Here is a 13,485-nt window from a genome sequence, read left to right on the forward strand (position 1 = left end):
AGAACATTTTGGCTGGAAAAGCCCCTTGAGATCATTGAGTCCAACCATAACCGAGCCCTGGCACTGCCCCATGTCCTGAGAACTTCATGTCCGTCTGTCCAACCCTCCAGGGATGGTGACTCCAGCACTGCCCTGGGCAGCCTGTTCCAATGCCCCACAGCCCTTTGGGGAAGAAATTGTTGCCCAGATTCAACCTCAACCTCCCCTGGCGCAACTTGAGGCCGTTTCCTCTGCTCCTGGCGCTTGTTCCTGGGGAGCAGAGCCCGACCCCCCTGGCTCCAAGCTCCTTTCAGGCAGTTCAGAGATCAGAAGGGCTCCCCTCAGCTCCTGTTCTCCAGCTGAACCCCCAGGTCCCTCAGCCGCCCGTCACTGCAGACCCTGCACCGTCCCCTCTCCTCCCAGGTTCTGCTCCTCTGGCAGCTCCCGCAGCTGCAGCGCCAGGGCAGCAGCCGAGTGATCCCGGCTGGGAGGAGACAGTGGGAACAAGGGACCTTGGAGGCACCTCTCATGCTTTATTATGGACACTCCGGCTTGGAGCGGGCGCAGGGGAAGCCCGGCTGCAGTGGTACCGCGGCTGAGGGCCCTGCGGCTGCCTGGTGTGGAGCAGGAGCCGCAGCCGGTGCTCGGTCGGGCGGCTCCAGCAGCTCCCCATGCTGCGGCTGGGAGCCGGGCCCAGCTGGCAGGCTGCAAATGCAGTAATCAATCTGCATCTCTCCCTCCCGCTGCGCTAAACCAACCGAGCCCTTGTGGAGCATGCAGCTCTGGGCAGCGTCAACTGCAAGGAACTGCAGCTCCTCAGCATCAAGCCTTGAGTTTTTTTTGGATGACTGAAAAACCCAAAAGCAAATACACTGGTACCTCTAGAGATGCTCAGAGGAACTATTTATATCAATGTGATCCTGCAGAAGCTTCCCCGTAATGACACGCACGTACACATAATTTTTATATTTAGCTTATCTGAAAGGCCGTGCATGGGAGAGCCCAGCTCAGACAAGCTCTGTTTCTTTCTGCCCTCACTCCCGCTTGCTGGCACTGGGTTACACCTCACGCTGTGGCCCTGCCCAGTTCAACATTCCCTGAAAAAGGGAGATGTTAAAGTCTAAAAAGCACCTTTTTGCTATTTTCTTCCATGCTCTCACTTCACCCACAGGATGGGATTTCTCTGGCCTTGCTGCCCAAGCCAAAACGTGCCGCACACCCTCCTGGGCTCTGGCGTGAGCTCACGCATCTGCTTTTCTCTTTTGGAGGAGTATTTTGGACACAATGACTCATCTTCGCTTGGTTTTGCCTCAGCTCCTTGCTCTGACAAGGAACACAAGCCGCAGGGAGCGTAAAGGCTCCCACAGTGGCCAAATCTGGTCCAGGTGACAGGCGAACCAACGCCAGCATCGGTGTCTGCAGGGGCCTCGGTGCCCGTACAGGCTCCTGCTAACCCAGAGCGGAGCTGCAAGGCAGCAGAGCTGAGCTAAACCACCATCTCCCTTATGTGGTGTGAAACAACAGCTCTCGGATCTGGGGAAAGAACTCATGGGTTTTATGCTCAACTTTTGGTTTTTTGGGAAGGATTTTGAATTCAGCAGGCTGTTCCACGAAGTGTAAGAATGCAGCAGCACCAGGAGGGGGCAAGCGGGCCGTCCCTCTGCGAAACAGCCCGCGGGACACGCAGCTCCCGCGCCCGGTGGAGAAGAAGATGTGCAGAGGCAGTTGTACAACAGAGCTTTATAGTCAGAATGGATTGTACCAGGTTTTTTGATGCAAAATGGAACATGACCCAACACCTTCCCGGAACAGAAGCGCTCTCAGGAACACCGCCAGCTGAAGCTCCAGCGCCTTCTCACGAGAGGCCGCAAACCGGTCGCATCCCCATCCGCTTGGTCCTTCCCCGCCGTGCAAAGTCTGAACTGTCCCATGCGATTTCCCTACAGTCTTATGTGAGATGTAGTGATGCGCAGCAGGCAAATGCTAATGGCAAACAGACCTCAACAATGTACTGCTCATGCAGCAAAAAAATCAGTTTGTTTTATAGGGAAACAGTTACAAGTGCATTTTGGGGGCTGGGGAAAAGAAAAATGGACTAGATAACCACCTGCTGTCCAGGACAGCTCTGGAGTGGCTAACAGATCAAAAGAACACCTTGCTTTATAGAGATGGAGAAGGAAACCCCAGTTCACATTTCATGGTTGACATTTTACAACAAAAAGGGGAGAGTGAGAACAAAACCAAACCTCAAATCAACCTGCAGGCAACAGGGTAACGTAACACACACAGCCTGGAGGGAGCTGCACCGTCTGAGCTGCGAAACGGACACCAGGACCAGAACAGAACGGGGTCATGGAGAAGGAACAAGCTCCATCAAGCACAGGGACACTGAGACATGGGTACGTGTGACGGGCTGCCCGGTGGTGCCCATCCAACGGCCACCGGCGCTGTGGAGCCGGCAGCATCCACCCACGGGCCTAAGTTCAAAGCACAAATGTCAAGGCTCCCCAAAGTGCTGGGACAGGAGGGCTCAGCGCCCGGGGCAGGGAGGGCAGGGTGCTGGCTGCGGGACGCTCGGCCCGGGAAACGCGGCTGCGGCAGCGGCAGAAGCCGGGCTGGAATGGCGCTGCCAGAGCCACGGTGCTTGTCCCGCCCAGTGCAGAGGGGCGGCCGGTGCTCTGCAGCCTGACTGTAAAATGCCTGAGAAGCAAACGCCTTGCCATGCTAACACTTCCCTGTAGACAGTTCTGAAGCTCTGGATATCTTCATTTCCACGTGAGAGTCATGTCCCTGAGAGGTATTGAAGGGAGGGGATTCTAGTATATCCAAATTCAAGGGTGGGAAATGCAGAAAAGCACTGATTTTCCTCTCTCTTTTTCAGGTTAGCTTTGCACTTTGCATTGTTTTCCCAAACTGCATAGCAGCTTACGTGTAGTGTCTGAGACACTGGGGCCACGGAAATCAATGGGGCTTCATGAATTTCAACAGCAGCACCAGTGAGTGCTAATTAAGCTGCTGTGCAGGAAGGTCCCATTCAAAGGACCCCAAAATCACACGCACTCTCTCTCACTCTGGCCCTGCGGCTGCTGTTTCAGAGAGCTGTACCATAGCATGATCTGCTTGATTTAACGCTCATCAGCTGCTGGGTGGAGCAACGGCCAATACCACCTTTCTCATTAAAAAAATAGGAAGGATAAAAAGTTAAAGACTTGAGACAGGCGAGCACGATGCGTTCATGCAGCATGTTTTGTTGCACTCCCTTAGCAAGACAGGAATTTCAGGTGTGCAGGAGTGGAATAGAGCGGAGGGGAGCGGGAGGCAGGTCCCCTTGGCCCCCACGCCCCGCCAGCTGCCCCGTGGGGCATCCTGGAAGGAGAAAAACCAACAGCCTGGAAACCGTGTCCTGAACCTTCCCCTTACTCAAGTACATCTCAGCTGGATTTGCCTTGTGTAACAAATGCACCAGAGCAGCACACACAGATGTGAAGCTTTCGTTTTGCCAGCTCCGTTTTGACAGAATAGATGGCAATGGGCAAAGCTTTACACATCTGCACCTGCCCTGGTGTGACTCGTAAGAAAAGATGGAGACAGCCACAGAGAAGAGTCCGCTGCGCACACAGGCGCCAGCCTACAGCTCCTCATAGTCCCCACCTCCCCGCGGCTTGCTCGTGCTGGCTCCTCCTCCGAGAAAAGCCTCCAGTTCATCTATTTCGTTGTTTTTCTCCTTGCTCTTCTTCTTTTTTTTCTTTTTCTCCTCTTTGCTCTCCTCCTTCTCTTTGCTCTTCTTGTGTTTGCTCTTCTTTTTCACAGACTTCTCCTCTTCCTGCAAAACGAGAAAAATGTTATTAGCGACTCCTCAGAGCGCGCCAGTAACCCAGCATGTACCACCTAAACTGAGCACCTCGCTTGGGGTGAAGCTTCTCCTACCAAGGCGGGCTCGGAGTTAATTCCTGAAGACCCTTCTGTGCGTTTGGACAGAAGAGAGGAAGGACCATCTGGTTTATCCGTGGCTGACAATGCCACAGCACTGGACAGGCAGAAATGTCAAAGCCCAAGCCTCCCGCAGACCGAGGGGAGGGCTGCTGGGGACACCCCTCTGCGTGCAAGAAGTCACGGTGATACCAATGGGCTCAGCCCAGCAGACGCACTGCTCTTTAATCCTGCGTTTTACAAATTCACACACCGCCTTTCCAAAATTCAACTGTTCTCAGGGCGTGATGCTCTGCAGAGCCGGGGGGAGCAGAGTGGCTGCAGGACAGGGGAGCCTCCCATTGCACAGTGCACTGCACATGGCCGGCAGATAACACGGCAGAACAGCTCTCAGGAATGAAATAGTACCTCTTTGCTTTTCTTTTTCTTCTTCTTTTTCTCCTTAGAAGCCTGTTTATCTGTTCAAACAAAACAACAACAACAACAACATTGTTTTTAAACAATTGAACCTGTAAGAGATGCAATTCTGCCCCGTTCTGATTTCTGAGAGCAAAATGCTCCATCCTGGAGCACCATGCAAGGGCAACCCCGACTCCTCCGGCCAAACTGTGCCCTTCAGAAACCAACACGGGCCCCAGCAGCCACACCCTCGCTTCACCATATACATCTAGTTTAATTATGAGCATGGTATTATCTATATCATAGTGTGCTGTCAACGCTGACCTGGGTGGTCAACGTACCACAGCTACTAAGAAACAAATCCAGACTGGGTCCAAAGGCCGAACTGGGGACCAGGTTATTATTTCCAGAAGTGAAGCAGAGCTCCTAGGAACAGTTTCCCTCTGAGCACTAAATATTCAAAGGCAGTGAAATCCTAGCAGGCACAGTTTGTGTTTCGGCGAGCGGAGCTGGGTATGGCAGAACCACTCGGTCACGGTGTCAGCGCACGGGAGCGACCCAGACACCGCTGCTCACACTGGGATGGAAATGAGATCCCCACAGGGGCGAAGGCTCAGTGCTGCAGCACTGTGCCACGGGGCGGCTGCTGCCGCCAGATCAAACGAGTCCCAGAGTCCAGCACCGCCAAATCCTTTGTCCCAGGGTGGTGGATGACCTAGCTGCTAATTAATTAGACTGCCAAACGTCCACTGCCTTTGCACAAAAACTTCATTTGAACTGGAGAGGATCTATGTGGCTCCTTCACAGGAGGGTTTAAAACGGCACCGTGCTTCACTTGTGGAATTTGATTGTCAGTCTTACCTACACATTCTTCTCCTTGGTTGATCTGTAAATAGAAGTCAGCCATGGAGAAGTCTAATTGCTGGTCAAGTTCCAACTGACTGACTACCAAGACATGTTTTTATATTTATTGCAGAAAGAGATAGGAAGAACCCACATTGAATTATTAAAGCCACTAAACTGAAGTTAAATTATTGACCTGGGCCTCTGCAGATGCACTCCTGCTATTTCAAGCTGTGCTGTTCAGCAGCTCAAAGCGACAAGCCGATGAAGCCATCGCAGCCTGTGACATCTTGCTTACACTTTTGGAACAGCTATTCAAAGAGACCTCTCTCTGGTGCTGCTTACAGCTTTTCCTCCCCTTAAGTCTTTTAACTTCTCATCTTTCGTGGTGACATCAGGGGCAGATCTATAGGAAGTCGCTTTGCAGTAATGCCAAAGTGGCAGAAATTATTTGAGTGGGTATGGTTTGTTCCGTCAGCAGACGGGGAAAAAACCAGAAAAGCCCGAGGAACGCTGAGGTTGTGATCAGAACCCCGCCCCACCTTTCCCAAAAACAGAAGAGCAAATTGGCAGGGTATGTCGGAGCATTTTGCTCAAATTGATCCAAATTCTTGAGGGGGTGGACACGGCAGTGCTGAGCAGGAAGCCTTATGGGGAAGCAGCTTGTGAAAGATGTTCTGCTGCTTCCAGGTGGGACAGCGAGAGAACACGGCTGATGCGACGGGTAAGCCCCGTTCACCCCCTCCTCATGGGGGAAAAAACGTAAAGAAAGTGAGTTATGTTGTGTTAAACCTCATTAAAGACTCACACAGGGCACTGCATGAAGTTACAGGGTATTATATTTAGTGCAAATTGGTTTGCTTGCACCCTGGAACCATTCTGGACAAAACAGATGCCTGACAATCAAACCCAGCAAGAGTGGGAATGAGGAGTGACCTTTACCTTCCTCGCTGCTCTCCTTGGGACCAGTTTCTTCCAAACCCAAACCAAAGAGATCCGAGTCATTTTTCAGTTTAAAGGAGGGGACTGTTGATTTCACAGGCTGGGGTGGCTTTGCCAATGAGGTATCGTCATCGGATATTTCAGAGAGATCTTCCCGGACTGGGAATTCATCCTAGGGACAAGAAAAGGCAGACAACACAGCCAAGGCTTTCAACCAAAAGCTCGAAGCATTTTGTACACAAAGATGCCAGATGTCAGCAGGCAGGGAGGAGGAAAGGCTGAACCGAGCTCTTACTGCCTGGAAATCAATGCCCTTCATCTTATACGCTCTATCTATTTCTCGCCCTGGTAAAATGTCTCAGTAGCATTGGTACTGGAAAATGAGCTCTGATAACTGAACATTTGCACTACCAAAATCAAATTTCTGACGTAAAGGGATGAAATGAGACCTTCAACTGCGTTAGCTCAACAGCATCAGCTGCTAACTGCCCTAGAGAGGCAGTTTGGGGCAAATCAAATCATTAGAAAACTGAAGCTGAAAACTCAGCTCCAGAGCTGACGGACAAAACCCTTTTCCTGGGGAGTTGTGTGAGGCCCCGCGTGCCAGAGGCAACAGGCAGCACAGCCAGGGAAACCATCTGTGTTTGCAGAATAACCCCTTCATAGAGCCAAAAGGGAATGTGTTCCCAGGACACATCTGCACTATCGATGTGGCCCAAAAACCAGGGTGCTGGGTATCACCCCAAAAATCCTCTGTCTCTGCATGATGGGAATGGAAATGAAGTTTCATGATGTTCTGATACCTGCCAGCTGATCCTCTTCACAACTTGTTAACCACTCTTTCTTCATATGCTCCCCACTGCCCAAACCCGGCCCCGCTCTGCGCTCGAGCCCGGCGATGCCCTCTCCTTGCTCGTGCTGCTCATTTCACTGCTTTGCTTGTCTGGTAACCTTGAACTTGAAAAGCGTTCACAAGCCGTGGGGCAGCCCCCCGGCACTGTCACAATGCCAAGCTCCTTCACAAATCCTGGTTCTCATCCTCGCATGCTGAGACAAGTAAACTTGCGGCAAATACTTTTGGTTTTGTATTAAAGTGCCAGAAAAAACAGGCACTGAAACTGCTACATAAATGGAAAATTCCTCAATAAACAGTGTGACATATGGGCAAGGTCAAAGAAACTGGGACAACTGTCCTTCCTGCAGGATTCTGGAAGGATGCGAACACATAAACCAGAGCAGAATACCAGCTAACCCAGACACCAGGAGAACCCCCGAACAGCAGTGCCCACCTCGGATCACAGTTTACAGAGACTGCTCTCTGGCTGCGAGTGCAGACCACTGAAATCAGGGACACCTACAGCCAGAGCAGCAAGGTCCTACCAGCCCAGAGACGGTGCTTGTGTTCTCTGTGACACACGAGGGGCGCGGAGGGACAGACCCACAGGCGGCACCGGGATGTGCAGCTGCCCTTCTCAGGCAGATCTGCCTATGTCAGTAAGGAGATTTGCCAAGCAAGTTTTGCTACGGCCTTTTGACTGCTGGCTTGACTGTAGGGAGCTCACTTGTTCTCTCTCTCTGGCATGCATCTTTGGGTGAAAAACCACTACACTTGTATTTCATACCTTCCACACCACTGGACTGGCTGCGCTCTGGACTTACTGAGAATAAAGAGCACATCAAACCCGTAAGCACAAACCTTGTTGCCATGTGGCTTCAACACTGACAGCACCAGTGCGTTAGTGCCTGTATCAATCTCCCGGGGTTGTGCAGCGCCTGCCTTGCTGCACCCGCCAGCGGGAGATGGGGAGCAGGCCAGCGCTCTGCGCAGTGAGATGTCTCAGCACCTCATGCTCAGCTTCGCAGCAGCGCACGCCGATTCACGCATGTTATTTACCATTTTCTTCTTCTGGCTGTCAGAATCCTCGCTTTCGAAGTCTGGGTCATCCATAACAAATGAGAGCATCTGAGTAGCTATTGGTCCCTCTTGGTCACTGTCAGACTCCTCAGGCTTTTCCTCTTTGACCACTTTCTGCTTGAGAGCGTGTCCTTTGCTTTGGGAAGTGGCCTTTGGGGCCTGGGTTGCTGCTGGGCTGGTGGCAGCAGCTGGTAGGCCTGTGTTGAGCTTGCTGCTGCTGTTTCTGTCGGAGCCAGAACGCGGAGGTAAACTGTCAGGAGGCTTCGGGTCGGTTGCTTTGGTCAAAATTGCTTCACTCTGTGGTTTCAGAGAATTTCTGGAAGACCTGAGAAGAAAGAAACAAATTGTCAGAGCCTGTCCACACCACCACTCTGTGAAGCAAAGCACAAACGCCAATTAGCAGCTGAGCCCGCCTCAAGGGCTGCAACGTGCATCTCGACAGGAGAGGTGGTTCATCCCAGGTGGATGTGTGGTCAAACACATACCCCTCCAAAGCCGAAGACGGTCCTGGGCCCTGGGGATGCTGCTGCACAGGTGGCTGAGCCCGTGGGCCACACCTGGCTGTTACCCACCAGATACGGTATGTGGAGAACCACGATCCAGTTCATCGTTCCCCAGCACAGGGAGTGGTGAATGACTGACGCTCCCTCACCACAAGATTTCGCTCCTCTGTCCTCCTCACACAGCTACGAGTGGACGTTCAGGAGCTTACAGCCTCTTGTTTGAACTTGAGAAAAAGCCTGGGCCATTCCCAAGCAAAAACGTCCCAGCGAGCACAGTGCTCAGAGGCAACGCTGCCGAGGTGCGGTGCAGAGAACGCTGCACAAAGCACTCCCGCCCAAAGAAAACCCGGCCCCAGGTGAAGGAGCAGGCTGACAGAGACACCAAGATCTCCCAGAGGCCACACACAAGGCAGGAGCAGGACCGAGCAGAGGCCTCGGTTTGCCAGCACAACCCCACGCTTCAGGCTGTGCTTTGTACCTTTTTTTCCCCTGCTCTGTGTCGATGTCTTCATCAGGTATGAGTATGACCTTAGAGTCCTTCACCTCTTCCTCTTCCTCACTGGAGAGGGTGATGTTCTTGCTGGGCACCCGTTCTGCTGCCAACACGGCTCTGCTGGGGATTTTGTCATCCAGATCCAGGTCATCTTGGAAACTCGCCACCATGGGGTTCCCCCTGGGTGCCTCTCCGTCGCTGCCAAACAGACAATGATCAGACATGGCACTCTGGGCTGTGCTGGGACAGACGAGTGTCCCCACTGTCACTCACCCAGCTTTTCCAGCCAACTGCAGGATCAGGGTCCCTGCGGCTGGACACCCACACCGCCCCATCCCCTGCACACTGCTCCGGCTGCCCTGGACACCCACACTGCCCCATCCCCTGCACACTGCCCCGGCTGCCCTGGACACCCACACTGCCCCATCCCCTGCACACTGCTCCGGCTGCCCTGGACACCCACACTGCCCCATCCCCTGCACACTGCCCCGGCTGCCCTGGACACCCACACTGCCCCATCCCCTGCACACTGCCCCGGCTGCCCTGGACACCCACACCGCCCCATCCCCTGCATCTCCCCATCCCCTCACCGCCCCATCCCCTCACCGCCCCATCCCCTGCATCTCCCCATCCCCTCACCGCCCCATCCCCTCACCGCCCCATCCCCTCACCGCCCCATCCCCTGCACCTCCCTATCCCCTCCAACTCCCCATCCCCTGCATCTCCCCATCCCCTCCATCTCCCCATCTCCTGCACCTCCCCATCTCCTGCACCTCCCCATCTCCTGCACCTCCCCATCCCCTCACCGCCCCATCCCCTGCATCTCCCCATCCCCTGCACGCTGCCCCGGGGGCCGGGGGGCACAAGCCCTGCACAAAACGGGCCCCACAAGGACGTGGCACAGAAAATAAGTGGCTGGCCAAGGTGAGCCACGGTGCTTCAGGGCAGCCTATTGCTCCAGCTCTATCAGAACATCTCTGGTCCAACACGTGAGGATCAGCCAGTTAAACCGTGGGAACTGCTCCCTTAATCCTCACAGCCTGTAATTAAACCTGATCATACACTGCTACTGCTACAGGAATTCACTTGCAGCTGTCAGCTTCCTGGAATGATCTGTTTCCCTGGTGCTCCACGAAGAAGGCAGGTACCCATACACCACAACCGTGCTTTAACATCCGCCAAATTAAATTAACCTGAGGACACAGGAATCCGTCAGACTCCCTGGACTAACACAGTTATGTGTTCAGAGGCACCTGAAATCACCAGCTGAGGATTTTTGTCTGAATGTCCTGGGGCCTCACCAATTTTAACACTTGCTGAAGGATTTGCTCATGTCAGGAATAAAGATATTTCCCCAGTCCCGGTTGATGAGCCTTTGCATACCTTTCCTCATTCTATTTGCTTTCTCTGCAACAGATATCCAGTTCCTTCTTGAAAACATACCATATGGAATATTCACTGTCCTTTTAATGACTCAATACAGATTGCATTGCATTGCCTCTATTATCAAGCAGAGACAAAGAAAATTATAGCTTGGAACAGATTAGATTTCAGAGGCATAAAAGGAATCACGAACCCATAAAATCCTTAACCAGAAGAAGGTGGTGTTCCCAGTCCCCAGCACACGGCCAGCACTGGCAGAGGCAGTGGAGGGTGCTGTGCTGATGGGAAGGGAGATGCCGAGGCCCCGACACAGTCCAGCTGACTGTACTACTCACTCTGGCTCTTCTTAAGGCTAGTTACTGCTTTACAAATTAGTTCTACAGAATTAATGCACCTTCCAACCCACGATGGGGTTATGTGTGACATATGGGACACCACGCGTATCACACCTGGTGCAGCACATTGAGAGCGATTCGATCAGCGCTTGTCTGGGTCAGTGTGAGCCCAGGGCGAGTGCCCCGTCCCTCCTCCCGCTGTCGGTGGGGATCCCTCTGCCTCCAGGCCCCACCGCGCAGCTCCCAGCTGAAGGGGTGGGATGCTGAAGGTCTCTTCACCACAACACTGCTGCTGTCAGGCCAGCCAGAATGAGCCACACAGCCCATCCCACACAAAGGAGAAGAAAAGCGGTGCCCAGAACAGCCTCCAAGGCTGGAGGAATTACAAGTGAGTGATTTCTGAGCTCTGCAAAGCACTGGCAGGGTTTCCTCTTGTGAGGCGCTGAAAAGAAAATGGAGTTGCATCCTAAAAACGGCAGGACGTTATTCTGAAGTAGTGACACTGCATTTCTTTAACACATCACTGCTCTGTTAAGCACAGGGACTCCCCAGAGGTTGCTGCCACTGGCACTGTCCTCCTACTGCACACCACACGAGGCCTGCAGCCTGTAAAGCCACCCGAACACACCATCCGTGTGCACACACACGGCACAAAGTGGGTCATCTCCCTTTGCAGCGAATACACTGCCTCCATCTACAGCTTCCACACAAATTGTTGAGTGACAGCTTAAGAGCAAAGCAACGGAGTGAATACACGTCAGGAAAATCACTGCTGCAATATAAACAAGATCTGACAATGCAAAATGAGTATCAGCTTGTGGTCCTGAGGTTCCAGCTGGAAGGAATTCGGAACATGCAAAAACAAGCACATTGCACCACTCTCTCCAACACCCGATGCGCTGCCAAGCCTGCGTTAGTGATGAGCCAACGTGTTCGCAGGCACAGGTACCCACCAACAATGATGACGCTTGCCGGGGTCTGTGTCTGAGCTACTAAGCAAAGAGCTTGTCGGGGTTTCCTCAGTGAGGACACAGAACGGCTGCTGGTGATGAAACAAATCCTGCTGCAACAGGAGCACTGGGTCTGAAACCTGGACTGACTGTGCTGTACCCGCCCTGCCCCATGGGCAGCCAGCAGAGTCCTCTGGCCGCATCAGTTTTTGGGGCTAGAGAAAGAGGAAAAACCCAAACTCTACTAAAGCAGATAAGCTGAGGGAATCATAAGCCCCAGGATGAGCCTGCACGACTATATTCAAGAAGATGGGGATCTTCAAGTGCAAACCAGTGTCCTCAGCTTTCTTCTCTTGGTCCAGTGCAGCTGGGGAATGCGACCTAAATGACAGAAGCCACCAAACCAGAGAACCAGTTCAGAGCCATTCAGATGTAAGGACAAGGAAATCTGATCAACGTTAAAGACAAATGTCTAGTGATGCTGGGAAGGCAGAGCAGGAGCACTGTTGGGTACAGCACGACCGGGTTTCGGACACCTGCAGCCACCGGGCCGGCGGAGGGAGGACGGGAGCCCACACGGAGCCTGAGCAGCTCCTGCGGTGTGGTCACACACACACCGGCTCAGGGCACCCAGCTACGGAGTAGCAAATTAAGCTCTGAAATAGCGAACTGAGAGACTGAACTGCCTTCCTAATTAACCAGTAAGGAAACTGATTTGGGGAGTTGTCTTTATTGCAAGCTAGAGAACCGTAACGTGTCATTAAACAAAACCCAAGACTCCATTAATCTCTGTAGATCTGTGCTGGGATTCAGCTGCAGCAACACCAAGAGACGTCAGTAAGTGCCGAAAGTCTCGGCAGCTGTCTGATCTTCGGGCAAGCGCGGCCTTGTTCCACGGCACGAGCGCATTCCTCACCGCTAGCATGCGTCAGAGGAAAGTGGGCTTTTCCGACATTACTGCTCCACGTCAACTCTTGCTCCATTGTTCAGAGATTTTACAGAGAAGGGAGTGGAAGCTCACACAACATCACTGCAACAAAATTAAGAATTCCCTACGTCACTAAAACACACAACGAAATACCAGACTTTGCAACCTCTTTCTGAAGCTCAGAAAAGAAAAGCAAACAAGTTCTTACAAATGGAAGCAAACGCAGCCCTGGGCTCAGGAGGCAGCTCAGCTGCACAGCACATCGCCCTGCTTCCAACAACGGGAACGAGACCTTCCCCTCCTCCCCACGAGTGGTCCTTACGTGAGAGCTGGGAGCTCCGCCTGGGGATGGATGAGCCAACCGAGAGCTTACGGGAGAGGATTCGAGAGGCCAGGTAAAGGTGACACCAGTGTGTGTCTGCTGCAGGCTCCCGGCCAGGAAAACAAGTGGATCCGGCCTTCTATAAAAAGACAGGAGCAGCCTCATGTTCACAGGTCCTGGTCCTCATTACTTCAACCACCCCCATGTCTGCTGGAGGGACACAAGAGCAAGACGTGAGTGATCCAGGATGGTCCTGGAGCGCACTGGTGACAACTTCCGAGGGATACAGGAGCCAACAAGGAGAGGTGCTCTGCTGGGCCTCCTGCTCACACACAGCGAGGGGCTGGTTGGGAGGGTGAAGGTCAAAGGAAATCTCGGTGGAGCTGAGGATCCTGAGGGCAGGGAGGAGGGTAAGAGCAAGCTGGACTTCAGGAGAGGAGACTGTGGCCTCTTCAAAGATTTGCCTGGAAGAAGCCTGTGAGATAAGGCCGTGGAGGGAAGAAGATCTCAAGAAATCTGGTTAGTATTCAAGGATCACCTCCTCCAAGCTTAACAGCGGTCCA

At 53.0% G+C, this 13,485-nt stretch overlaps 1 protein-coding gene across 3 annotated transcripts in view; it reads right to left on the reverse strand.

Moving 5' to 3' along the window:
* Positions 1–1,702: 1,702 nt before the first annotated feature.
* RABL6 (RAB, member RAS oncogene family like 6) overlaps positions 1,703–13,485 on the reverse strand; it is a 61,315-nt gene continuing 49,532 nt past the window's right edge. For all 3 annotated transcript variants that reach the window (XM_071817516.1, XM_071817515.1, XM_065853764.2), the window contains 5 exons: positions 8,990–9,202; positions 7,988–8,333; positions 6,094–6,265; positions 4,318–4,367; positions 1,703–3,802 (listed from right to left, as the gene is read on the reverse strand). In XM_071817516.1, coding sequence (XP_071673617.1) covers positions 3,608–3,802; positions 4,318–4,367; positions 6,094–6,265; positions 7,988–8,333; positions 8,990–9,202 — 976 coding nt within the window. In that variant the 3' untranslated portion in view covers positions 1,703–3,607. The remainder of the gene's footprint in view (positions 3,803–4,317; positions 4,368–6,093; positions 6,266–7,987; positions 8,334–8,989; positions 9,203–13,485) is intronic.

Source organism: Patagioenas fasciata, chromosome 20 (genome assembly GCF_037038585.1).
Source record: "Patagioenas fasciata isolate bPatFas1 chromosome 20, bPatFas1.hap1, whole genome shotgun sequence".
Classification (NCBI taxonomy): Eukaryota; Metazoa; Chordata; class Aves; order Columbiformes; family Columbidae; genus Patagioenas; species Patagioenas fasciata.